This window comes from Urocampus carinirostris, chromosome 3 (assembly GCF_059441175.1).
Source record: "Urocampus carinirostris isolate Australia breed hairy pipefish chromosome 3, RoL_Ucar_1.0, whole genome shotgun sequence".
Taxonomy (NCBI): domain Eukaryota; kingdom Metazoa; phylum Chordata; class Actinopteri; order Syngnathiformes; family Syngnathidae; genus Urocampus; species Urocampus carinirostris.
Window position 1 is genome coordinate 55,678,199 of NC_142351.1, and position 27,943 is coordinate 55,706,141.

General features: G+C 41.0%; 1 protein-coding gene across 3 annotated transcripts; it reads left to right on the top strand.

Annotated features, from left to right (window-relative positions):
* The first annotated feature begins 147 nt into the window (after positions 1-147).
* On the top strand, positions 148-27,943 carry spega (striated muscle enriched protein kinase a). 3 transcript variants are annotated; one of them, XM_088332586.1, is made up of 36 exons: positions 148-330; positions 1,606-1,925; positions 3,792-3,949; positions 4,012-4,100; positions 4,198-4,373; positions 4,448-4,625; positions 6,185-6,258; positions 6,320-6,478; positions 6,577-6,766; positions 9,086-9,315; positions 9,380-9,499; positions 9,572-9,676; positions 9,875-10,081; positions 11,323-11,446; positions 11,520-11,692; positions 11,753-11,865; positions 12,588-12,756; positions 12,826-12,925; positions 13,037-13,237; positions 14,958-15,015; positions 15,095-15,172; positions 15,253-15,425; positions 15,509-15,535; positions 15,607-15,759; positions 15,839-15,881; positions 15,951-16,016; positions 18,008-20,543; positions 20,626-20,793; positions 20,868-20,990; positions 21,243-21,407; positions 21,487-22,030; positions 22,097-22,336; positions 22,413-22,636; positions 22,716-22,791; positions 23,969-24,118; positions 25,778-27,943. In XM_088332586.1, exons 1-36 carry the CDS (start codon positions 272-274, stop codon positions 26,001-26,003), a joined length of 7,995 nt encoding a protein of 2,664 aa, XP_088188712.1. In that variant the 5' UTR covers positions 148-271; the 3' UTR covers positions 26,004-27,943. The 3 variants fall into 3 exon arrangements, with proteins under 3 accessions (XP_088188712.1, XP_088188711.1, XP_088188713.1); XM_088332585.1 differs by having other exon boundaries at positions 181-1,512; XM_088332587.1 differs by lacking the exons at positions 148-330; positions 1,606-1,925; positions 3,792-3,949; ... (3 more) ...; positions 6,185-6,258; positions 6,320-6,478 and having other exon boundaries at positions 6,588-6,714.

A 27,943-nucleotide genomic window follows, 5' to 3' on the forward strand; every position in this document is an offset into this window, starting at 1 on the left:
GGGCCCCTTGCCTGTTCGTCACCTGGGTGTTGAGCCGCTGATCCGGGCATCTCATGCTAACCTGGCACGACCCGTTCAGGGGTCAGAGGAAAGTGTTTCTGTCGGAAGTGACTACTACGGTAGTATGTTCAGCCTTTACCGGGGAAGAACATTCTCCATGCCTTTATAGGAGATTCTAAACTATCCGCAAGCCCAAATTTACCCTTAGCATTTACTGTGGATTATTTTCTATCATAGACTTTATTTTGGTGCCACACTTTCCTTTGACTTGATGTTGCTGTGGGAGGATCTAACTGTTAAAAAAAAGACACTGACAACTTTCACTGCACTGTGAGTGTACCTGCTGCACGTTTTCTCAAGTCTCATATTTGGATCAACACTTTTTGCGCTTGCAGTGGCATGCATCAGATACTGGCCTTGAATCAATTTATCATTAGCATGAGCACAAGCATCTGATATTGACACGAAGGGCCTCTGTATTAAGCATGAGATTTTTGTTCTTTCTTTAGAGTCACTGTTATTACTGATAGGTTGCAACAACAGTTTCGGTTCAGTTCATTACATTTAAATTACACCTAAATTATGACTTTTTTTTGTGATGTCCTATACATGCCTCCTTTTTTCTATATTTGTTTAACGTGCCATATGCACTTCCTCATGAGAAGAAAGTCTGCAATTGAAGACAAAATGACACAAACAAATATTTGGCCCTTTCTGAACAACTAGCGAGGCTTCAGAATTTCTAACCTCAAACCTCAATTTCCTTCCACTGCTCATTAATGCAGGCTCCAGAGTAATGGACGATTGCATGGGGGTTTTCTTCCTGCACTTTCAAGCTCTCCCCAGTCCACAGACCATCATAAAGCCCCAGATGAGGATCAGGACAAACACACATCCCTAGGTCAGTCTGATTTGGACCAGGGATCGAGTCTTAATAACAAACCAGTGACTAACCATGTCACACAGGGCCCAATTGCTCTGACAAAGTTAATGTTTATGACGAGCAACGGGCAAGCGTGAAACTGGCATTAGTTGGATGCAATTCAGTGTCAAATCACGATGGAAAGGCAAGCTTCTGCACACAACAACTAGCAGCCTTCAAGCAACATGCTTCCTCTGTGGAGGACAAGTTGAACTTTTTACAGCAGGTTCAGGGCTACTGATACAAATACAGTGAAGAACTGCAAAGGATCAAAACACACATTGTGGGTACGAGAGAAAAAAAACATATTCAACTGAGCAGTTGTTAGACAAGCCAGGGCATGTTGCCCCACAATTGGCTATAAAACCAGAGGCAAGAGAGCGAGCAACAAAGGAACAACAGGTATGGAACACTGGTAGCTCACAAACGTCAACGGTTCCTGAAAAAGCTAAACTGAGCCCAAACACAAACACAGAGCATTACTCATCAAAAGGAAGAATGGAGGATATTATAGTTGCCATGGAGACAGTTCTAGCTCACCAGTTGCCAGGGCAACCATTGCCAACAGCCACAAAGACCAAGTTCACCAGGTTTGGAGGGAATCATCTTTCCTGATGAATGCAATTCAAAGAGAATGCTTAAACTTGGAAAAATGACCTAATCCATATTTTGTTTAAATACAGGAAACGCACACAGAAATCTTCAAACACCCTAGATATGACCTCAGCAGAACATGAATCTTCTTTGACTAAGGGAAAGGACAAATCCCCCAGTCCAACGGGGAGTAGAGTGTCTACCTTCAAAGCAAGAGGATCCAATTCACAGTATCCAACCAAGCTTCATCACCTTACCCCAACACCCACATTGTGCGTCACCCCACTTTTAAAGGGAAAAAAAGTAGACAAGGCGGCCATTCCTGCCATCCTGGTAGAAGATGAAAGCACAAATGCTGAATGTGAAGCAGGCCAAATGACAAACGACGTGAAAAGTTCCTCTGCAAAAGGTAATGCTTACTTCTCATCATTGTTTTAATATAGAATTTTTTTTCTTAGGATGAAAAAAAGGGCCCAAGGATTAAGATAGGTCATGAACGCTTATCGCTTTGAGATCACACTGGCATCCACTAATATGAATGAATGAATGGCCTTTATTGTCATTATACAAGTTAACGAAATGTGAGGGCTTCTGCTTTAAGTGCAAGTTAAAAAAACTAAAAAGGTAAACGTAAATATGGATAAAATGTGACAAAACAATACATTAATGATAACTTATAAATATGCGCATATTTACAGTTGCATTGGTGCAGAACTTTATACTCATGACCGCTGTAAATGGGAGTTGAGGGTGGTGTATTTGATGTTCGTGTGCCTGATGTTAACGTGTCTGATGTAAGCGTGTCTGATGTTAGCGTATCTGATGTTAGTTTTGGTGGAGTGGCCTACCACTCTTTGTTGTTACCATGGTAACTTGTTCAAAATTCAACTTTTCAAGCCAAACTGTTGCTCAAATGCACTTCTATTGAACATCCTTTCCGTTTTGTCTGCATAAGTAAATTGTGTCGCCCACAACCTGGGCCTGTGTTGCCATATTAGGCCACTGAGACCACTTTGCTGGATTATTTTTAGCCACGTCTTCTTCAGGGTAAATGCACCCTGCTTTGTGTCCCCGTATGAGCTTTCTATCTTGCTTGATGTTTTCCAGGCTGAAAATGATTTGCAGGAAGCACCGCGCCTTTTTTCCCCTTACCTCCTGCAAACATGACACTGGACATAAGATTAAGAGATCTTGTACAATCCATCGGGTGGTCGAAGATCGATATGATTTGTTGGAGAGTCAGTGACAGTTTGTGCGCCAGGATGCCAGAAGCATCAGATTCTCTATTTACTGGAAGCAGGATCAGAAGTGTGCAGCAGAGTTTTAAGAGTCGGTGGCTTTATGTAAACACTCGGTGGAGTATTTACGAATGTGACACGAGGATTTGGCTCTTGGTATGTTTTCCCTTTTTTGACTTAGAATTTAATACTTTTTAGTGCATTTTTCTTAACTGAAGTTGGAAGTTTGAATTCAGGCTACCTTACATATTCTATATTAATGCTTGCATTTAACTCCTCCTAGCTGGCTCAGTTAAATGAGACCTATCAAGCTGCGTAGCAGAGTTCGCCATGGACGACAAATGTCAATTTTCAACATGATCCTCACCTTTTGCTGTGAGCTTCTGCATCTTCAGGCAAATGCTTGGTGATGCTAAGCTTTGCACAAATATACTATATAACATAACAAGAGCATATCATTTGAGCAGCGCTGAGCCTGTATATTTCACCAAAAGTTGAACATTGTCTTTAACGGAAATTATCCTGTCACTACCAACCTAGTATTTACATTAGCATTTGGTTAATTCCTAAAGATAAATGCGTGCATCACATGAGTTTCTCTGCAAAATGCCTTAAATATGTTTAATTGGTGTACAAATAAGCTAACTTTTGTGTTGCCATTGGAGTCTTTAACAGTGCATGTGAAATTTAGAGAGAGTAGCAGTGTATTCTTCCATCTTGCCGTCGATGAATTCTGATTTAAAGGTCCAGACAGAGCGTCTGCTCTGGTGCATTGGGAATAAGTGAGTTAATGAGGCAGACATTAAGGGGATTCATTCATTAGCTGGTTGCCTCTGCCCAACGGGCTACCTCTGCCTAATTGTCACAATTGTCCTCACTTTTGCCAAAGACTTTTGCCAAAGACGACAGATTCTTTTAATGCAGCAGTAGATCCGGACATTTTAAAACAAATGACGCATTGTTGTGTATTCAGTCCAAGAAATGTGAAATGCTTCAAATAAAAATAAGATCAAAACTCAGCATCCTTATGCTTTCAGAGAAAGGCGGAAGACTCGTCCGATCTCTGGAAGTCAGGGGCCATGCCTGCGACTCAGATGTGGAGCGTCTAAGTTCACAGGAGAGGGTGATGGAACCTCATAGACATTCTTCTTCACTGATTAAAAACGTCAATTTCAACGAGCCACCGTCTTTTCAGGTCGAGACTTCTATAATCATCTAGCAAATTTCCTAAATCACTCAATTTTACGCTTTTAAAAGGTGGGGCTATGTGACCAAGCAATAATGGAGGGCCAAGATGTTGTCATCTTCGTTAAAGTCACCGGGCAGCCCAAACCGATGGTTTACTGGTAATATATATTTTCTACAAATACAGTATCCAGACATGATCTCATGCTTTGTTGCATTACCGGCTGCAAATTATTTCAGCATGTTTTTATGACCTAGGATGAAAGACAATGTTTCGGTGAAAACAGCAGGACGCTTCTCCTTGTGGGAGACGGAGGACGGGGCATATGAGCTCAGAATCCTCTCCGCACAAAGGTCGGACTCGGGGATCTATGTCTGCAAGCTTGTCAATGAGAGCGGAACAAAACAGGATGAGTGTGTAGTTGAGGTTAAAGGTGAGCCATCCTAAGACCGGTTTAATGGAGGCATGGACGGATAATGATTATATATGCTTCATCAACATCCGCAGAAAAGACGCAACTGAAAATTATCCAGGGGGTCACAGACCTGATGGTGGACGCTGGTGAGTCGGCCATGTTTGAATGTCACATCACAGGCCCTCTAGACGTGGATGTGGATTGGCTGTGCAACGGGAAACTGATCCAGCCGGCTCTGCTTAACTGCAAAATGCAGTTTGATGGCCGGAGGTAGTTCAATTTTTCACCCAAAATCTTTTCAGACCTATTTAATGTTTTCCCCAGTTGCATATTAAGTACAGTATTTTCCGGACTCAAAACCCCAAATTGGGCAGAAATTTAAAAGTGCGCCTTATAATACGGTGGATAATATTGAAAATGTATAGGAACATAAAATGATACTGATACAGAAACTCTTCTGCCTTTGAGAAACATATAAAGTGAACATGTTAATTGAATGAACATTCTTGTTAAATTTCAACCAATGATGAAAGGAGCTCTAATAATAACTAAAATGCAACAATATTATGTATCCAATCTTCAGGGCTTTGTCAATCATTTGAGAGCTTTTCATCAAAAAGTGTGTATTTGTTAAATTGTGTACCTCGAATGAAATACATAAAAAATATATATATTTGGTCTACAGTGATTTGTGCCAGTGTGATATCACTGTTCTGCCTTTGAGAAACAAATAGAGGGGTCTTGGAGGACCCTCTTTCACTTAACGTGTTCAATGTTTGTTGCTAAAAGGAAAAACTGTGGAATGCTCATTGTGAATCCTTTTTTGTTATTGCACAGCGTTCACCAGCTGTCTAGCTGACAAAAAGGGTATACTTAAGAGTGAGGACAGCAAAGTAGCCATTTATGAATTGATTTATCGATTTAAGTAGTGAAACCAGATTTCATAATATTAAAGGTGGGTTGCATCATTTGAAGTGTCCTTGAAGTTAAAAGTTAAATATTTTCTCAAACTGGTATGTGTTTACAATACCCAACAGAGTTCAAAAAGCATTTAGTGTTTTTTTCCACTGCTTTTATCTTACTTTTTTCAGATCTTTTTTTGGGGCAGAACACATTAGATTTGAGGAATGGGGGCTGGAAGGACCGCTAGAGTGACATCATGCTTATCCCTGCATGTCTTTTATTCATTTTCATCTGTCAATGCAGCATGAAAATGGTGAAAGTAAGAAAAGGCCTGCTCCTAGTAAAGTCCATACCTCATCGAAAACCCTCAAAAAACAGACACCTAATAAATGCACCTACTTGCACGTGCATCATGAATGAACTGACTGAAGCTGTGATCATGTCTTTAAGCCAGAAGATGGCAGCAGAGCGTGACATAATTCCAAATTCCATACAGCTCCTTTAATTTATGTTCTATGAAATAGATTATTTAATTCTAAATGTATTTATTTTTAAGCGGTGTACTTTTACTTCCATTCCAAGTCCAGTGGGTCTTATACAAGAAATATATCAACATGGGGAGAGGTGCGTTTTATAATCTGGCACACATTACAGTGCGGAAAAAACAGTACTTTAAATATTAAATCAATACTGATGGTAGTGTTGAAAATACTGTAGTTGATGTAGGCGTATCAAAATACCCTGATCTTAGATGTTTTGGTATGTTTGAGTCGGGTTCCTAATCGGAATTAACCACCATCTACAAACAGCCACGCACCACCATGATAAAATTATATTATGTTGTACCGTATATTATATTGTAATGTTATAAGTAAAACACCACTAACGTTTTCACATTGCATGACAAGACTGTTACCAATCTTCAGATGCCGCCTGTTGCTGAATTCAGTGCATGAGGATGACAGCGGCACCTACACTTGCAAACTGAGCACAGTGAAAGGTGAGCTGCTGAGTCACGACGTCGAAGATGAGAAAGTAAAAGCACTTTGTTTCATATTTAGACGAGTTGACCTCCAGTGCAACCTTAAAGGTGACACCTTCCAAGGAGCCACTCTTTACCCGCGAGCTGGATGTCCTGGAGGTCATCGCAGGCCGCACGGCCCGCTTGGACTGCAAGGTGAGCGGGTCACCAGCGCCACAAGTCACATGGATGCACTTTGGTAGGAAAGCTCAACTCACTTGCTGCGTTTTTTTTTCAATGAAAACATCGCACTTGTTTTTCAAAGGAATGCCGCGTTTTCCATTTTTGTGCCTGCAGAGTCCAGAGTGGAGGAAAGCGACAATGTGTGCATTCTCAGTGAAGGCGGGCGCCACTCGCTCATCATAGCCAATGTCAGCAATGACGCAGAAGGATTTTACACGGCCGTGGCTGAAAATATTCACGGAAAGGCTAAATGTACGGCCGAACTTTACATACAGGAACTCAGGGCCGCGGTCTCCTCTCACATGTAAGAATAGCAATCAAACTGGACTACAATTTACATCAGGAGCGTCAAACTCATTAAGTTTATGGCCCACATGGTAGAAAAAACATTCTTATGAGGGCCAGACTGGTAAATGAATGGCATAAAAAGAGTGCCATCGCTGGGGGGATCTGGGTCTTTTCGGACGCTCACATATAAATTATGATTTGCGTGTGTAAGATTTTATGAGAAAAACATTTTTAGGATGTTTTTTTCCTCAAATTTGTTTTCCCTTCACAGAGATTTAAACTCTTGTAATGTTTATCAACTATGCATTTGTAAAAAAAAAAAAAGATAGCAATAATGGAATTCATTGCCTTTAATGTATATTACACGCCGGGAACGTCATGCAGACTATCAAATGCACAAAAATAGCACACAAACACTAATTAAAATGATTGATTTAACGAAGTATTTATTTTTGGGGAAAATGTTTATCTGAAAATGAGAACTTTGCTGTTAAATTTCATGACATCTGAAAGTCAAATATTAAACAGTGTCCCAAAAAGAAAAATGCACGGCACATTTTAATCAAATTAGAACTTGAAATAGAGGAGAACAAAAAGTAAAATGAATCTTGAGTAATGCCAGGTTATGGATGTGAGTTTTACTTTTAACGATTTGATTTAAAATGTCTTGTCCTGATTTTCATTTATGCATGCTTGCAATGTCACAAAAACATGGAAATACAATTTCTTCTTTAAATTTTTCAGTCGAGTTTAAAAAAAAAAAAGATAAACGATACGTTTACAATAGAAGCTGTGTAAGGGGCCGGTCACACAGACATTTGCGGCTGAATCACGGCTAAAATTTTGCGGGTTTTTTTTGCCCGTGGTTGCCCGCGATGGAAAATGCGCAAAATTGGCCAACCCGCTGTTCATCGGTGGTATGCCCGCAAAACACGCCGGCGACTGTTCCGCTTCCTCATCGCGTCATTTCTGCGTCATTTTCTCGTGTGGACCACGGGTATAAAAGCTCCCGAGCCGGTGTTGTGCCCAAATCCGACTCCTACGCAACACATCCACCACCGACCCCCCCACCCCCTCGCGTGAACGCGCATTCTGCTGCGATCGCTTTTGTGGGAGGCGTGCATTGACGTTGGTGACTTTTTCATCCGCGTTAAAAAAAGCATTTTGTAGAATACGATCGCACTTTATTGTTTAAATAAACGCGTTATATAGACTAGGATCTCCCAATTGTTATAATTAGCTCGCTTTATTGTTTTAATAAGCGTTTTATATAGAATACGATCGCTTTTGTTGGAAGCGCAGCAGAATGCGCGTTCACGCGAGGGGGGGGGATTTACCGTTCGATTACGTTCACAACAAAAACAAAGACGGAATGGTTTAAGTTGTATTACATTCCCAACAAATGCAAGACGAAGTGGTTTTGGTTATATGTTCGCCATTACATTCCCTAAAAGTGAGATAAAACGAGGTAAAAGTGGGGATGCGAATCTCGACAGGGATGCATTTCTCGGATAACACCGGGCTGTAGAAATCATAACCGCTCAAGACACAGTCCAGTGAAGATCAAGATTTCAAGCTATGGCATCATTTTTATTTTATTATCTTGAAAAGAAATGTCAAGAAATAAAAATGGATTAAGACGAGGTCACTACGCTGACGGGGATCCATGTTCACCCCCTTGACGTCTCTAGCACAACTGACGTGTGCTCGGCAAATCGCGCTGTATATACGCGGAGAAAGGCGTTTGACTGTCACACGCGTAACACGCTAATTTCACGTAATAACACCGCGATACAGGCGCAGAACATGCTATTACCATGCTCCACCCACGATTACCCGCTGAAATTTCCCGTCCTACCCATGTGTAACCACGCCCTGGCCGCGGCCAGAGCACGTCGTTCCGCGTCATTTCCGCGTCATTACCTCGTGTTGACCACGTGTGCGGCACGCGGTTTAACACGTGCTCAAACTTTTGAGCAGCTCAAAAGTTTTGCGCGCGGCCTACCACGTGTGAATTTCCGACCGCGAGTAAAGCACTGCTGTATCTCGTCTATATGGCGGTCTCAAAACCTCCAACAGCGCCCAACAGCATCTGAAGTATCTGGCCGTGGTTCAACCTTGTTACGCTCGTGAAAGACTGTGTACCCGCGCTCTGAAGAATTGAGCAGCGCAAAACTTTTCGCGCTGCCACCCGTGCGCGAATTTCTGACCTCGTGTTAAGCACTGCTGTATCTCGTCTGAAAGGCGATCTCAATGCGTCCAATAGCGTCTGCCTCAAAGGCAGAAATTTCTGGCCGTGATTCAGCCGCAAATGTCTGTGTGACCTACCATGCAGGTCCAAACTTGAGAAGATGCCGTCCATCCCAGAGGAGCCTGAGCAGCTGGAGAGTGAAATGGTCAAGACCACAATGCCCGATTTTGTCAAACCTCTCGTGGATCTGGAAGTGATTGAAGGCAAAGAGGCAGTGCTGAGCTGCAAGGTTACAGGCCTGCCTTACCCAAACATCACCTGGTACCACAATGGAAAAGGCATTGAGAGTGGCGAAAATCATAAAATGACCCAGGGTGAGCAAAGACACAATAGGTCACCCATGAGTGCAAAGCAGCCAATATGAAATGTCTCCTGCAGATAGGGATGTCCACAGTCTGATCCTTCAGACCGCTTGTCATGCTGATGGTGGTGTTTACAAGGCTGTGATCGCTAACAAAGTGGGCAAAGCAGCATGCTACGCTCATTTATACGTTTCAGGTACCAAGGATCCATTAATGTCAATCCAGCTGTTGTTCATTCAATAATGTTAAAATTGTGTTTGCTGAACAGATATTGTTCCAGATCCACCTGAAAGCCCGCCAGTCATAGAGGCCATCACAGGAAAAACTATAAAGCTCAGTTGGAACAAACCAAAGAGACTAAATCTGACGTTTGGTAAAAAAAAATATATTCTCCAATCTTGGTAAATTTCTAAAAAGCTGTGAATATCATTAGTTGGTCTTCTTTTGAGTTATGTTCCAAATCTTATATCCAGCTATTCAGTGCTTGCATTTTAACCATTCCTTCAGGAAATGCCTTGGCAGAGTTGCATGATCTTTTGGGTGCCCTGAAGCTTTTCTTGCTTCATTGCAGATTCAGGCTCACTGACGTATGTGCTGCAGCAGCAACCTCTGGGCTCCATCCAGTGGACCACTGTTGCATCCAACCTACGGGAAACCAGCTACACTGTTAGCAACCTTTCCAAAGGGGCCCGCTACGCATTTAGAATCCTGGCATCCACTGGCAAGACATTGAGCAGACCTTCACCATCCACAGATTTGGTCCAACTCAAGGACAGAGGTATGAAAGGGTCTGCTACTTTCAAATCCCTGAAATTGTGTATACTGTATATGTAGCATTGAATTTTTTTAAACTCGCACAAATAGGGCTGGTTAAAAAAATTATACAATGTCACATGAGTTTATATTGTCAATTGTTGTAAAAAGAACCCTCTTTTGTTCAAAAATGCTACGAACAAAAATAATAACACAATCACTCCAAAAGAGCATGTATCCTCCTCAGATGTTGAGAACAGGTGAAATAGGTAGAATAAAAGGAAAAGACAAATTAAGCATTTTTGGACTTTAGGTATGACAGCAACTCAAGTTTATTCATATTTAAAGTATAACAACCAATTGATTAATAGGCTTTCAACTAGTTATTGAATAATTGTCATTTTTAGATTGATTAATAACTATTTGAATTAACATTTTTCCAAGTAAAACTCATAACGTCCTCTGTGATAAATACTATTTATCTGTGTATTGTGCTTTATATCGTGTACTTTGCATTTTCACGTTCTCCCTGCATTCTAAAAATATGCATGTCAGGTAAATTGGTAATTCCAAATTGTTCCTAGGTATTATTGAGCATGTGCATGGTTGTATGTTTCTGTGTGCTCTGTGAATGGATGGCAACCAGTTATGGGTGTGTTTGCCCACTGCCCAAGGATGGCTGGGATGGGCTCTAGCTGCCCCGTGACCCTACTGGTGATAAGCGGGACAGAAGATGGATGGATGATTTAAATTGAGAAATATTTTGTTTACATTACAAGCAAACCTTGTTGATAATAAATTGACAAATTACAACCAAAAATGTGTTCCAAATAAGTGGATCCAGTTGACAAGTTTGTAGTCTAGTAGACGCTCAAAATAAGAGGAATGATATCAATACATTTTGAACTTGCAAGGAAAACAGGAAAGGACTATACAAATCCTCAAGATATGAAAATTCAAATCCATCTTAAAGGACCTCCTTGAGCTTTTTATTGTATTAAATATACTGGTTTACGAACATCAAATACACCCTAAAATGTGAATGACCAAGAACAGCAACATTTTTGGCCAATAATGACAATGATGTAAAGAGTACATTGTAGCCAAAACAACAAACAACAGCTCAGAATTATGAACAACCCTGGCGTCCTATGCAATCTCCTTTGCAGGTGTCCAATACAAAAAAACAGAAACGAGCTGAAAAGAAAATGTATCCGCAGTGAATGTTTATCAGTCAGCATTATAAAAAATCAAATATTTGTACAGGACCTTATTTGAGGAAAGCGCCAGTCATCATTGACAAACCCGACGTCGTGTATGTGGTTGAGAATCAATCCGTGAGCATCACCATCACTCTGAACCATGTGCAGGCAACAGTCACCTGGAAAAGGTACTCTGTTGTTTTACATCCCGCAGTCACTGAAGTAAGCATGCAGCAAGATGATTGTTCCTGTGTTCACCAGGAGGGGCACGGCATTGGTTAACAAACCGGGTCTGTGTGAGATGAGCATTCCAGATGACGACCAACACACCCTGAAACTTCATCGTGTCAAAGCTTTGGAAATCGGTCAACTTGTGGTGACGGCTAGCAACCAGTTTGGCAGCGACCTCTGCACAATCCAACTGGTCATGGCAGGTGGGAGCAAGGCAGATCAGTTGTTTTCCTATCAGAGTAAAATGATCATGTTTTTCACAGTGCCACCGAAGTTTGAAACCATCATGGAGGATGTGGACGTGCCCGCAGGAGAAACGAGCCGTCTCGCCGTTGTTGTCGAAGGGAAACCTGATCCTGACATTTTGTGGTACAAGGTAGTTGATCCGGAAGTTTCACCTCTGAAAGTCAGCTCTGAAAGTCTGATTAAATCAATTTCATCCCATTCACAGAAATCATTGCAAATGTGATGTATTATTATTTTTGGTTAACATTTACATTTAAGTTTACAGTTTCGTAGACAATCAAAATAAATGTTGGTTCAAGATCAGGGGATGGTGTATTTGTAACTTGTGCACTCCGTTGAGACATTATAGTGATATAAAAATAAATGTGACTTGACTTGACGAGAGAGAAGAGATCAATACATTTTGAACTTGCAAGGGGAACAGGAGAAGAGTGCACAATGCCAAATTCCATATCTATTCTAAAATCTCTCCTCTGAATTATTTTGTTTTTTATTAAGGTGTGGAAATCACAGAACGGCAACATTATCGGCAGATAGTGAAAATGATGTAAACGGTGCATAATAGTCAAAATAACAAACTGGCATCCATAGGATCCCCTTCACAGGTGTCCAATATTAGAGACAGAACAAACTACCTAAGAAAAACATTATAACTGCTAATATTTGCTCTTGTTTTATTTAAATGTTTGTTTTAATCTTTACATTCTTTTTATACTTTATATTTTGATTTGTTTACGTTTTTAATTACACTACAAATATTCCCTTAAATATACCATGCTCAACTCATAAACTATCATGCACCCCCAGGGACACTTATGCTCTGATGAGTTATTTGGTTTAAATATTTCACAGGATGATAAACTTCTCTCAGAAAGCAACCACTTCACTTTTGTGTACGACGACCCCGAGTATTCTCTTGTGATCCTCAATGCCAGCACCGAGCATTCCGGCGTGTACACGTGCACAGCCAAGAACCTGGCTGCGTCCAACTCCTGCAAGGCTGAAGTGACAGTTCACACAGGTTTGGTTTAAACATTGGAATCAAAATCAAACCACAGACATCGCATTGCAATCTTCCTTTTCTTTACAGATAGAGAAGAGGCCATAGAGCCAATGGAAGACGAGGGCACCATTCTCAGGAAGATGCGACGCTTTACAGACTATTATGACATTCACAAGGAGATAGGGAGGTATGAGTACTTCCATCTTTGTGAGAGATAAGACTAAGCAAACTACAGTTAGTAAAGATCTTGGCAGAAGCAACTTAAAACATATCCGAATGTGGTTGTTGTCTGCTACAGGGGGACTTTCTCCTACGTGAAGCGAGTGACCCAGAGGAACACCAAGACGGATTTTGCTGCCAAGTTCACATCTGCACGAGGGAAGAGGAAACCGTTGGCACTGCGGGAATTGGAACTACTGTCTGAGCTGGACCACGAGCGGATCGTCTTTTTCCAAGACGCATTTGAAAAAAAGAATTTGGTGGTGCTAATAACGGAGTTGTATCCTTTTTAGATGTACCGTAGTTTGGTAGGTTTACAGCTAAAGAGACACTCACCTTGCAAAACCCTCACCAATTACAATATCCATCCTGTTCTAAAGGACCTTCCCTGAGCCCTTTCTTGTTATTAATATCTCCTAGGTTAACAAAGAGCAGATGATTGGCCAACAGTGACAATGACGCAAACAACGTAGCACTGCTGTGGCATTACAAGCATATTTATCGCAAGCGCGCAATCATAGTCCAAATATGCAAACTTGGCATCATAAGGATTCAAGTGTTTAATAATTAAAGGGTGTGCAACTCAAAAGAACAGCAACATGATTAGCGATCAGTGACAGTAATGCAAACAGTGATTCCAATAGAACAAATCTTGCATTATAAGCATACTTACTGCTCAAAAGTGATAAATAACAGTAAAAATAAACCAAGCCTGGCATTATTATAATTACAAATAGAAACATTCTTCATTGCAGGCAAAATAAAAACAAATATCACACTAATTTCAACATTACATTTTTTTATCACTGTGGTATTTATAATTGGGCGATAATTAAGTATGATTTAGTGCTGTGGTACCTCTACTTAGGAATTTAGTTTGCTCCGGGAATAACTTTGTAACCTGAAATATTTCTAAGCAGGGACGCCTTTTGAATGTAAATGCGCTAACCGGTTTCATGCCCCACAAAAACATATTTTTTAAATAAATCATAAAAGAGCATCAGAACATGTAACAAATGCATTTTAAAATTTGATTACACACAATAAAGATAAAATGAGAGGCACATAATGTAAAAAACAAAACAAAGAATAAAGGAAATAATTAAATATATTAATTCACCTTTTAACTGGCTTCTTTGTTTACTGCTCACCTGCAATGTTTTTTGAGTTGCTTTTCTTGAAAAACTGATCGAGTGACAGGTGATTTTGCCAGCTTTTGACAATTGGTTGGAATTGAGCAAGGGAGACATCATTATAGTGAGCGATAGACGGACCTTTCAATACTTTATCTGTGTCTTCCTATTATCTCAAACTTTGTTTCGATGGATAGGAAAAGTCTGTTCCTGTTCTTTTCTCCTTGTCCACTTTTTTACATGTCTTTCGTAGGGTCCATTGTGAATGGTAGCTATTCGTAGCGGTACCATACAGTAGACCTTTCACAGTAGACCTTTCACAGTAGAACTTGGAAAGGGGACAAGAAGAGCATGCAAGGAAGGGGACACGAAGAGCATGCCGGGATTCACGCATACGTACCAGGTTTGCCAGGTAGAACTCTGGGAGCGGTGAATGCCTGCACAAACTTTACTGTATTTTTGTCTTTGTATCCTGAAACTAGAGGCAATATTTTCCCGTTCAAAAACTTTGTAACCAAAAACTTTTATATGTAGAGACATTTGTAAGTAGAGGTACTAATGCAATGGTATTAGTCCCAATATAATACCTTTTTAAGTCATCGGTAAAAAAAAGGTGATGGTTATTGATACTACTATTAGCTGCCTACTAGAGGCAATTTCATCAGTAACTTTGAATTCAAAGAATGGTAAATTTCCAATAAAGGAATGCAATGGAAAAGAAAATCGTTTTGAGGTATTTCTTTAAAACTATGTTTTGCAGAGGGAAATGAATCTATAATTGCGTATTAGTATAGGTCTGATTTTTTTTTTTAGAATCAAACATCCCTACATAAAAGCAGTCTGTTTTTCCTCAGCTGTAGCTTGAAGATGTCACGAGGAGATTTTAGACCGATTGTCCAGAAGAACTACAGTCACAGAGCTAGAAGTGGGTTGGGTTATACTTTTCCCAATCCACTTCTGCAACACCAAAACATCATTACGTCATCATTTCTGCATCTCCACAGATTCATCGGATTGTTAAGCAGGTGTTGGAAGGTCTTCGCTACCTTCATGAGAATGACATTGCCCACCTTGATATTAAGGTTACTTTTTATGTCTACATAATAAAACAGATTTCATTTTAACTACAAGATCTTTTTTGTTGTTGTTGATGGTCTTTTAGCCAGAAAACATTTTGATGGCATCCGCTGGCAGTGACCTGATCCGTATCTGCGACTTTGGTAACGCCGTGAGACTGGACACATCTGAAGAGCAATACTGCAAATGTGGCACACCAGAATTCGTGGCACCAGAGATCGTTAACCAAACCCCAGTCTCCAAAGCAACAGACATATGGTGAGTCAACTGGCCTATGCAGCAATAGCAGCAAAACGTGTTGTCATCAACTATGATGTACGTTTCAATGCTGTTTCCAACAGGCCTGTGGCGGTTCTAACATATCTCTGGTAGGATAAAGAACAAGTCCTCAAATAGACCGTGCAGTGACTGGAATCTTATATAAATGCACTTCTTCAAGTCTGACAGGAGTGTCACCTTTCGCTGGTGAAAACGACAGAGCCACGGTGTTAAATATCCGCAACTACAACGTGGCCTTTGAAGAGTCCATGTTCTCCAGTCTCTGCAGAGACGCCAAGGGGTTTGTTGTAAAGCTCTTGGTGGTTGACCGACTGTAAGTGCTCTCAAATGTGTATGCATTCATGTATGTGTATGTTTATTTATAACTTATTGCAGCATATTTGTTCTTACAGAAGGCCAAGTGCCACTGAGTGCCTTCGTCATCCTTGGTTCAAGGTAGGAATTTGTAACAATTTACATTTTCATTTTCTTTTGGTATATATATTATGACATTTGCTCTTGCAGTCAGAAAGTAACAAGAGCATTTGCACCGCAAGACTGAAGCAGGTTTTGTCTAGAAGACGATGGCAGGTACAGTGCACACCTCATTATTAGGTATACCTATACAATCTAATGTGATTGGGAAAAAAATGCATTTCCTATTTTACGCTGTCATATTGTTATTTTTTAAGCTTTTAATTGAATATTGAATTTACTAAAATATTCGTAACTGCACGCCAATAAAGACAACTTTCGATTGAAATAAGAAGATATGTATTTCAACTCTCTACAAACTGTTGGTTGAAAAATAAGTTATGGTCAGAAATGGACCAACCCAATCCTTGGCTTGATTTCACCCGACGTCCCGTGTTTTTTTTTTCTTTTTTCAGAAACAACCTCCTCAGAAATTGGGTAAGATTTTAGATTTTTGGGGACAACAGAATATTTCAAAAAAGAGTATTTTTGTTTGTTGTGGGCAGCACGGTGGGAAAGTGGTTAGCGCGTGTGCGGCACAGCTCTGAGGTCATGAGATCGAACCTCCTGTGTGTAGTTTGCATGTTCACCCCGTGCTTGCGTGGGTTTCTTCCGGGCACTCCGGTTTCCTCCCAGATTCCAAAAACATGCATTTCAGGTGTGAATGAGCGAGCAAATTGTCCATCCCTGTGTGCCCTGCGACTGGCTGGCAACCAGTTCGGGGTGTCCCCTGCCCACTGATAGCTGTGATGGGCTCCAGCGCCCCCGCGACCCTACTGAGGATAATGGCAGATAATGGATGGATGGATGGAGTATTTTTGTTTCAAATAACCCCCCAAAATAGATTCATTTTGTACTACACAGTCGGGGTCATCTTTCTAGGACAACCCGAAAAAACGGGTTGTTTTGTGTGACATTACTTGGAAAAATGGGTCAAATTGATCTGAGTATTGGGTTGGTACAATTTTTGCCCAAAGTCGTTTAGAGTAAACCGTTTTAGCCCTGGATACAGCTGGTATTACATTACTTTGTGGTTCAAAATACTAGCTCTCCCCAGTTTCTTCTTTATCTGTTGGATTATTTGCATCACATAAGGGTGCTTCAAAGGTGTTCTAACCTCTCGTCAGTATGCTGGCTCTCGTCAGAATCCTTTTTTACTGTCCTCATTGTTTTTTCCTTCCATACAAACCTTTAGCAGAAACCCTTTTGAGGAATTCACTTTGTTGCAACAAACATTCCTCAGTCTATCAGGACTGGCTTTAATACCTCTTTGTTCTACAGGTTTGCACAAATAGGTTATTCTTCTGCAAAATCGCAAGCATTAACCTCAGTCTAGTGTTTTGCAAAAAGTTTATTCTTTCTACACCAGTAACTTTTTAACGACGGCATCAGAAGAAAGCTAAAAAAAACCGCAATGGAGGCTTAATGCTCATCCTTGCCAGGTCTGTTGGTGAACCAGAAATAGTATTTTTAACAAATTATCTTTCTTTTTTTCCATTTAGGAGTTTTTAACAACATACAAAATTAACGATTATTATAAATCACAAGCGAGAATTAAAACCAAGCAAACAACAGAAAAAAACATGAAAAAATGTCTAAATATATTTTCATAAATTTAACTTTCAACAAAACAATTAAAGAAAGAACAACCAATGTAAGAAATTAATTCAATCAAAATCCAGGTCCACTAGAGTAAAAATGAGTACACACCGTTTCAAAAATAAGGGATGTACAAAAAAAGGGGTTTTGACTCTTTTCAGTTCTTTTAATTTAACATTTTCTCTTGCCTACAAGAGAAAGAAGAATTTTATTAAGACTGTCTTTTTTCAATATTACAGTGGTCCGCATTTTTTTCCATTTGTTGAGGAAACACACCTTTACAGCTGTGGGTGAAACAACACAAAACGTTTTTTTTGATAAGATTTACAATTGAAAACAATGTTTAGTGACACCTTATGGTAGTCATAATGAACAGTTTTTTGTATAATAAGAAAACTATTATGTCATTAGATTTTCGAGGCATGCCCAATGAAAGCTCAAATGATGAATTATTAATTCAATTAAAAAACAGCTCCTCATTACTTCTATACTGATGTTTTCCCCCACAGCGCTCCCTGATTAACTACAAATCAAAGATGGTTATGCGAACAATCCCAGAGCTACTTAATGACACCTCCAGCCATGTGTCAATTGCCGTCGCTCGTCATTTAAAGGAAGGCTCCCCGCCGCCATCATCATCCTCCGACTCAGAAGCAGACGTGGATGAGCTTCCGTTCATTCCTATGCCGCTATCTATGTTCCTCTCCGGTTCCAGAGTATCTCTGAATGACATGCCTCGGGAAGAACATGTCACAGACGGGCCCAATGGTACTGCCGATAGAAGCAAGAACAACCTAGACACACCCGGTATGGAAAAGGAAGCAGGTCTTAATATGGCACTGAAGGATGAAAACACAGTTGAGAACACCATTCAACGGACAAAAAGAGCTCCACTTAAAAAAGGATCAAGTACAGAGACAGATGAGTCTCAGACAAAAGCACGCAGAAATACCATGAGGAGAGGCAGTTCCGCTGACTCTGCATTGCTTCTTCACATTGACCCAGAACAGGGAGACATCGGTAAAGCTGCAGAAACAGGCAACAGTAGCCTGAAAAAGACAGTTTCTCTTGAACTGCCGAACCGTAGCCCGAGCCCAGGAATGGCAAAAATAAGCCAGGAGGATTATGCATTGAAACTTGAGCTCATGAGGCAACGGCTACTCAGAGGAGGCAGCGTGGACAAAAGGCTCAGCGGCCTGCGAGGCCCCTTATTCGAAACACTCGGCATAGATGATGAGAGACAGACAGGGTCTCTCGACCGCAATCTGAGACGATCCAGGGCTGGGACATCTACGCTTGTGCGGGCGGCGTCCTCCGAGACTGCTGGCCAGGATGGCCCCACTACTAAAGTGTTTCAGAAAAGCGCTTCCTTCACTCAAGAAGATTCTGAACCCATGCTCCTTCATCGCAGGTACGGAGCTCCCTTAGAAATCCCATCAGGCAGCACCGAGGGGAAGAAGCTTCAAGAGGCAATATCAATGTCTGCGCTAACAGAACAAACAATGACTGAGTCCCCCACAGAGCGCAGCTCATTTACATATCCAAAGACAATGACCATAGACCAGAGGCTAAAACAGAATGATCAAGAGGGAAGGACCAATAAAGAAAATGTAAACATAACAGATTTTGAGCCAAGATTGCCCTCTCTTACTCCTTTAATCGTAATTGAAGAAGATGTTGAAGAAGTGGGAAAAAAGAAAGAAAATCTAAGTATTAATATAGAGAAAGTGAATAAAGATATAGATAAATTGCAAGATGCAAAAGTGAAATCTGTTGCTGGGTCATCTGGAAGGTCTGACAAGTTGAAAGGACATGAACCTAAAAACATGGCATCTTCGCCTCAACACCCGGCTGTGTTTGCTAAAGTGTCAACAGACGATCGATCCTTCACTTCCCTATCTTCTTCTCCAAAACCAGAAACACCCGCCGTGGCGCGCAGACCGCTGCTTAGAACGGATATCAAAGACATTGACTCCGAGGAGGTCTTTGAAGCCAAATTCAAGAAGCGAGAATCCTCTTTGACACGTGGTCTCAAAAAGTTAACCAGAAATAAATCAGAGGAAAAGTCACCAAAACTAAGTCGTAAAATTGGTGGTGGGGAAGATGAGGTTTACAGGCCAGGTCAGAGGGGAGCCCCCCTTGAAATGGTTTCCAAAGGGCTACAAGAGAAGTCAAAATCTGTCCAAGATCTACGGGAGGAAAAGGAACCAGGCCTCGGCCTTATTGGGAGGTGGTCTATGCGAGGCAAGAAATCAACATCAACGGAAAAGTCAGATGAAAAAAAGGAAAGTGCAGTCCCGAAAAGGGTCACTTGGGCGATTGGTCGAAGTAAATCTTTGGACACAAACGAGCTTGAAGAAAGAGAACGAACAAAAGCAGATGAGTCTGGGGTTTCGGCCATGAGGCGCATGTTTGAATCCAAAGTGGCTGGAATCTCTGCCAAAATAAGGAGCCATTCCGAGGACAGGAAAGATAAAACTACAGACAGAACCCAGAAAGAACAGCAAGCGAGGAGTCACACAGAGTCCCCAATGCTTGCTATAAAGAAGAAGTTTGAGAACAAAGTTGCAGAAAATTCCGCTAAGGCCCGGAGTCTGTCAGACCAAAGACACGAAAGCTCAGAGGAAAAGAAAACACCTCTGTTTTCTCGCCATCGCCACTCACACTCAGAAGGCCGTGGTCTGAAAGGAATGGGGGTTCCTGAAAACCAGCTTGCCAAACAGTCTGGCGTAGGGGCGTCCAAGGAGTCCATCGAATCTGCATCCAGCGTTCAATCAGAGAAGGAGAATGACAGGCGGTCCAGATGGGACAGATGGGGTCTGACCAAAAGCAAAAAAGACAAAATACCCTCTCAGACCGACCTCATTCTACCAACTTCTAAAGAGGAAGGGACCTCCTACATTCAGAAAGTTCAACGTTCTGCCTCAGATTTTCCACCCGTTTTCCACATCAAACTGAAAGACCAAGTCTTGCTTGAGGGCGAGCAGATCACCCTTAGTTGTCTCCCTGCCGGCAGTCCACATCCTAACATCACTTGGATGAAAGGTCTCTTGCTTCCATCCCATTAAAAATGATGTCCAAACTCTGATTAATTTTGGAATTCATGTCCTTTTTTTTCATTTTTCAGACCGGAAAGTTCTGAAAGTCGATGAGCGAATAAGTCTGATATCTCATACAGATGGCAGGCAGCTTCTCAACATCCTAAAGTGCAGCGAAAGAGATGAAGGAGTGTACGAGTGTGTTGCTACAAACCTCCTTGCTACCATCACTACTTCTTGTACAGTGACAATTGCTTGTAAGTGATTCAAGATGCCCACAAACTCTTCAAAACATTTAATTTCCTTTTTCCCTTTTCTACAAATATTCAAGATGTTCCTAAGCAACCTGGAACCCCTGAAGTCGCTCAGACATATAACAACACTGCCCTGGTACTGTGGAAGCCACCCGACACGAAGCCACCTTGCAGCTACACATTGGAAAGAAAGACGGAAGGTGAAAAATAGCCACTTTATGGTTCATACAAAGATTGTTTTTCTGTCTTTTGTCATGGAACACATTTAGAAATCCCAAATGATTTTCAGTTGAGAAGCTGAAATTCTGATGATTTGGAGAATTTTTAATCGTGAAGGGTAACTAAGCAGTAGCGTTTAGTTTGATAACTGATTGTCAATTGATCAATTAGTTGTTCCACTTCTATAATCCACGTTGCCATTTTTTCTAAAGTGTTATTTTCTGTTACTTCAGGAGACTCAACCTGGCAAACTGTAGCCAGTGAAGTGGTGGATTGCTACTACAATGTGACCGACTTGCCACAAGGAGGCGTATTCCAGTTCCGTGTGTTCTGTGCCAACAAAGCCGGACAGGGACCACATAGCAACTGCTCGGCTCCAGTTCGTTTGGATTCAGCAGGTATGACTGCATAGTCAGGCAGGAAGAACACCAATCACTTGTGTAAATTCACTTTGTTGTTGTGTTTTGTTTTGGTTAGCTGAAGAGGCTTCACCTGTAGTGGCTGTGGTTAAAACTGTGACTAAACCTTCAAACGTTACCCTACCCACATCCAAGATGACTTCTACAATGTCGGCTATGACAGGGCCTGAAAATACGACAATAATCCCCTTTCCGTCCTCTTATGGGACTTCAATCTTGGCCTCTAGGCCTGCAATCAAAACAACTCAGTCTGCTCCAAAATTAAGCTCCAAACTTCCATCTGCGCCGTTAATAGCAGCCAAGCTCCAGAGTCCAGTAAATGTTGTGCCTCTGATGACGCAGACTCCAACCACCCTTGTAACGTCTCCTTCTAGTCCCACCAAATCTGTCTTAACGCCCGCCGACGTCCCTACAACCGTCTCTATGGCCCCCTCGTCAGTCTCTTTCTCCCCGAAAGTGCTCCAGACCTCCAGCCTGAGCCCTATTGGCGAAGGGTCCAGTACACCCACCAGAAAGACCCCTACTGGCGGCACTACCCCCTCCACAGCTCTCCGTCAGGGAATTCCACAGAAACCCTACACCTTCCTGGGGGAGAAGTCAAGGTAAAGAAAAAAATACACAATTAACCGTTCCAAGATACAGTAAACAATGTATCTTTTCTTTGTCAGGGGCCGTTTTGGAGTCCTTCGCGAATGTCGCGAAAACGCTACAGGCAAGATATACATGGCCAAAATCATTCCCTACAGCCAAGAGGATAAAAAGGAAGTGCTGAAGGAATATGAGATCTTAAAAACATTGCGCAATGACAAAATCATGGCTCTGCACGAAGCTTATGTCACACCTCGTTATGTTGTGCTGGTGGCAGAGTACTGCATTGGCAAAGAGCTGCTGCACAGCCTCGTGGAAAGGTAGACTAACAGTCATTATGTGCCATCTCCAGATGTTTTTGTTCTCATAGATTTTATTTTCAACTGACATTTTTAGGTTCCGCTACTCTGAGGATGACGTGGTGGAGTACTTGGTCCAGATCCTCCAGGGAGTGGAGTACCTCCACAACCGCCGGGTTCTCCACCTGGACCTAAAGCCCGACAACATAATCGTGAGCAACCTCAACACTGTCAAGATAGTGGACTTTGGGAGCGCTAGAAGTTTCAACCCACTTAGTCTCAAGCAGCAGGACGTGAGCACACTTACTTTGGAATACATGGGTGAGGACCGCCACTGCAATTTTAAAATGACATTCAATTCAATCTTATGAAGTTTCAACTTGTGAAAATAAATTTACAGCTCCGGAGGTTGTGAAGGGTGAAGTAGTGGGTCCTCCTGCAGATGTTTGGACTGTTGGTGTGGTGACGTACATCATGTGAGTGCAATATTTAAATGCTGTTATTAAGTCTGGACGATTATAGGGAAAAACAACAATAATTATTATTTCATTTAAGAGAATAAAAAAATATTGATTATTTTCTATCTCTTTTTTCAAAAACAAAAACATTGTAACAACTGTTCAAACCATCATTTGAACACTTAAGTCTTGACCACTATTCCTATCATCAAATTGATAACAAATAAATAACAAATTATTAACATAGTAACAACATAGTAATAACATAATAAGTTATTATTTTAGAAATGCATATCAAATTGGGTGTCCTTTGCGCCAATTAGTAACAAAAAGTAGCTCTCAGCCTGAAAAAGGTTGGGGACCCCGGATATAAACAATGCATTGCATAAACAGCACAAGGGCAAATAACAGTTTATTGCAAGAACACTGAACCGGTGCATGAACTATGCATGTATGATTCATGACTTTGCAAAAACACTTCAGAGCCCAATGTTTCCGTTGAATTGATCACACGATGTCGGTCACCATGGTGGTGGCGTTCTCTGGGGTGACTGAGTTCCTACGGACTTTCATGTTATATCATCCTCCCCTGACCAAACGATGACGATGAGACTGTCTTCTTTTTGAAAGGAAAAATCTCTGTTGAAGATTTAACTGCCGGTATCTGTCCATGTCTCGCGACTCTCACCACACTGCTTCACTACGCCTCCTCCCCATGTGGGGCCGTCCACACCCCCTTATCTGCCGGATAGAGGGAGTGGCCTCCTCAATTTGTGGACAAAAATCTGATAAAAGCCACTCCTGCCATCTAATGGAGATTTATCATACTGAAACCATTCCCAGGATACTTCCCGATGAGCAGCGCCAGGCCCTTTATGATGAGTTTTTAAAATAAACAATAAAAACCTATTTTGACGTTTTGGCACTAAGAGACCATTCTTTTGCAAACATATTCATTTGTTATGGCAGTTAATCAGTTAAGCAAGCTGGTGCATTCTGAGAACATTCAAAACATAGGGAACTTGAAAATATGCTGGCAGTCTGCACATGATTTCCGTGTCTTTGAGTGTTACATTTTACAGAAGCCAAAATTCATTCAAGATTAGATTTTGATATTGTGTACATCCGTTGTAATGTCTGATTTACATTGAATACGTTGCCAATTAACTTATATATTTTATAATTTGCACGAAAGGCTCAGCGGCCATCTGCCCTTTGAAGACAAAGATCCTCAGCGCGTCAAATCCAAAATCCTGATGGCCAAATTTGACCCTACGAGACTCTACCCCAACGTTTCACAGACCGCCTCAGCCTTCGTCAAAAAGACGCTGAGCAGTTACGCTTGGTGAGAAATCTTCCGAGAAAGTGTTTTTCACCCAGTTTGCCGTGAGACCACTTTTAGCGTGCCGCAGGAATTTCCCCATTATTATCTTTGCAAAGAGGCTTTACATTGTTCCGCATATTTGCTTTGTTCCTGTGATCATCAGAGTAACTGTGACATTGTTCCATATCAGTAGGTGGCGGCAGCTTGACATTTTTTTTTACCTGCTAGTACTGGGAAATATATTAAATGACTTATTTGGATTGGTGAAGATGTTCAAGATTGTACTGCAAAAATAATAATAAAATAGATCAAAGTAAAAATTATTGATTATAATAGTTCTGAATCCCAAAGATATTTTCTTATTTAACAAAAACAAAAATGGGAAAAAAAGGTGTAATGTGGTAAAATCCTGTTCTTCTAGCAGATATTTTTTGCTAATCATTTTTGTTTTATACTCCAGAAAAACATTATTAAATTGTAACAAGACTAAATAAAAAATAGGATATAATGTAGTCAAATTCAAAATCACTCTATTTTCCGTACTATAAGGTACACCCAAAAACCCCAAACTATCCCAAAATTTTAAAGTGCGCCCTATAACCTGGCATGCCTCATATACTGCAGAATACTGGTGGGTAAAATTGGAAATACAGTATTTGTGTGCGTTACTACATGAGGTTATACTGTATATGACTGACCACAATCACAAAACATTACATGCATCTAGAATTTAACCCGGGTCGCGGCATCGAGAGTGTGAAAACTTAACTACTAGACCACTAATTATACAGATGACATGTGAAAAGGCATTCGATTTTATCTCATTATCACACTATTTTCTTCTCACTGTGCCAGAGAAAAACAGTAGTGGATAGAGAAAACTGAAAGTTGTCCTGTAAGATATAAATATATCCAAAGTCCGACTCATTGTCGGATACATCAAAGAGTTGTTTCCCCTTGTAGTGCTTTTTTTGTGTTTATTTCTATCATTAGGGGTGACACTCTGTTTTCTCCATTTTCTACCATTGGTCTTTAGTACAGTAAAAAAAGGGTGCGATAACGTGCTAAAATCTATAAAACTCATATAGGTCACCGTTTTTTACCTCAAAAAGGCGAATTTTTCCTAAAGATGAGTAATTGTCATACCTTTATAAATGAATGTATTAAATAAGAGTACATATTAATTCTAGAATGAAATACGAATAAATAGAAATAAGAAAAAGTATCAATCTAAAAAAAAATAATTATAATAAATACAATAATTCTTACTGTGGTTTCAATTCCATGCACCTTTTCAAAAATATAAAATAGATAATAAAAGGCTATTTTGGAGCGTGCACCTTATAATTCGGTGTGCCTTATAGTGTGGAAAATACGGTACATGAAAATAATTGACCAAAATAAACTTGTATTCCCTCCTGGGACACCGTTAACACAAATAGAAAGACTTTATACTGTCAGTTCATGCAATGTGATCATTTAAGCTTTAAAAATATATACATTATGTGTTGGGAAGTCATTTCTAAACGTTTTGACGGACAGTATGCCTCGAGATTTTTTTCCCCGCAAAACAAGATTGAAATACATTGCAAATAAATCTGTTGAAAATGTTGGTTGTCTTGGGAAACACTTCCCTCTACTGGATAAGAAGTAGTTCACAGTCTATGTGTTTGTGTTAAGGGCCCGCCCCACAGTCCGCGACTGCTTCTCTCAAGCTTGGCTGCAGGACTCGTACATGATGAAGCTGAGGAGGCAAACACTGACCTTCAACACAGGCAGACTCAAGCAGTTTTTGGTGGTGCAGCAGTGCCATCGTGCTGAGGTCACCACCAGGCATAAAGTGCTTCTGCGCAGCTACCAGAGCGCCCCCAAGTCCCCGTCTTCCGCCTCCGAAGGAAATTCTTGAAGACGGACTTCCTTAGAAATCGTGCAATCATGCATCACTCACTGCTCTGATATGCAGTTTAAAATTTCAGATGTTATTGGTACATTTCCATCCATCCCTTTTTAGTAATACTGTAATTACTTTGTGCTTCGTACTTCATGGCCTCAGCGCGTTCTGGCCCGCCCAAAATTAAATGCAGGCCTGAAACTGATCTGTTATCCCCGGTCGAAAATCGCTGAAAGCCGGGCCCGGCGGATAGCATTTTCTTTTAGGGTCGCTAAAGCATGCCATTGTGGCCTACCTAAAACAAACTGCAGTGTGGCTGGAATCTAATACCCCACACCCAGTAACATTAGTGTAACATTTAGTGACTCCTAGTGGTACACAAAAACATTATCCAGTAAAAAAAATAAAAATAATAATCATTTAAATTCTGGGAAAAAACACATGAACTATCATACCCATGTTAATTTTTATATAAAAAAATATAGGTCCAGAATTTTTTCTTCCGGCATCTGCCTTGTATTACTGGCCCTTGCTCATACTAGACAACACAGTGCCATCTAGTGGTCAACCTTCATACATTGGGGCTTCAAGTATCATATAGCTGTGAACGGGGCCTGACAGATCACATATCTTTCAGGCCTGGCGGTTCTTTTTTGTGGTTTTGTCCACCAAAAATTGAACTGCACTTATATGCTCACAATCCAATATAACAGATCACATATTGCTGTGAGCAGGACTGTCAGAGTGAGTATCTTTGGGGACTGTCAGTTCTGTCCACCAATAGTGAACTACACACATGCGAACATGATCCATTATCCCAATTCCAATATTTCTATGAGCAGGGACCACTAAAAGGCCCTTTGTCAAGAGCTGTGCTGATCTTGTCCCCCAAAATGAATTGCACTGTTGTGGCCAGGGCCATTATCCCCGGTCGACTATCGCAAATAGCAGGGGCTAGCAGTGCACTTGTTCTTTGTTTGGGCTGCTGTGGTTTTGTGTCTCACCTAAAATGAACTGCACTGTTTTGGCTATAATCCATTATCCCGAGTCGACTATTGCCTCGATCGGGGGAAGAGGGAGCAAATTTGTGTCAACATCACAGCCCTTTTCCCTGTTATTTGTCCTTAAACGGAACAGCACCTGTGAGGCTGCAATATATTATCCTAGGTTGACTGCAATAGATTGGGGGGCGGCGGGGGTCCAGCAGAGCACATGTTAAAAATAGCTGGTGGGGGAGCGGCATTTCAAGAATTTCCCATATCGCGGGGGGCTCTGGTCCTCATTAACTGTGATAAAAGAGGGATTGCGCTACAAATTCAGAAACTCCTCAGCACATAACACCACCCACCTTGTTTTTATTTATGTGACACAATTTTGAATGTATACCCTACTTTGAGCTGCTAACTTATGTTTGCATATACTTAGACTACTTGCCTACATTTTACCAAATATTTTGCCCTTAAAACTGTTTACTTTTTCCATGTTAATTTATTGGCATGCGTGTGCGTGTGCAAGCAGCTCTGAATCACTTTTTTGACTCGATGATCCAAAAAATGTCCTTATACGTGCTGGAGTGGGACAAACAAATGCATTTACTGCATCTTTGCTGAACATGTTATAAGACGCACACTAGATATTTGCTGTGATTCGCTTAGCTCGGTGATGTCATGTTTACCCAGTCAGTGCCTAGATTGGAGTCGAATTCAAAATTTCGTTCCATGTGTCTGCCGGCTCGATTGAGGAGGTGCACGAATAATTTTTTTAAATTAGACCGACAGAAACAACAGCATTTAATTTAATAGAAGGTGTTTGTGTTCCTCTCACAGCACTACTTTTTTCTATGAAATTTTGATGGTTCAAGAGTTGTAAATGTGCCAACTTGCTGTGTTAATATGTGGGAAATGCTCTTTTTTCAAACACTGTATGTATTAAAGTACAATTTGACATTTTTGTGA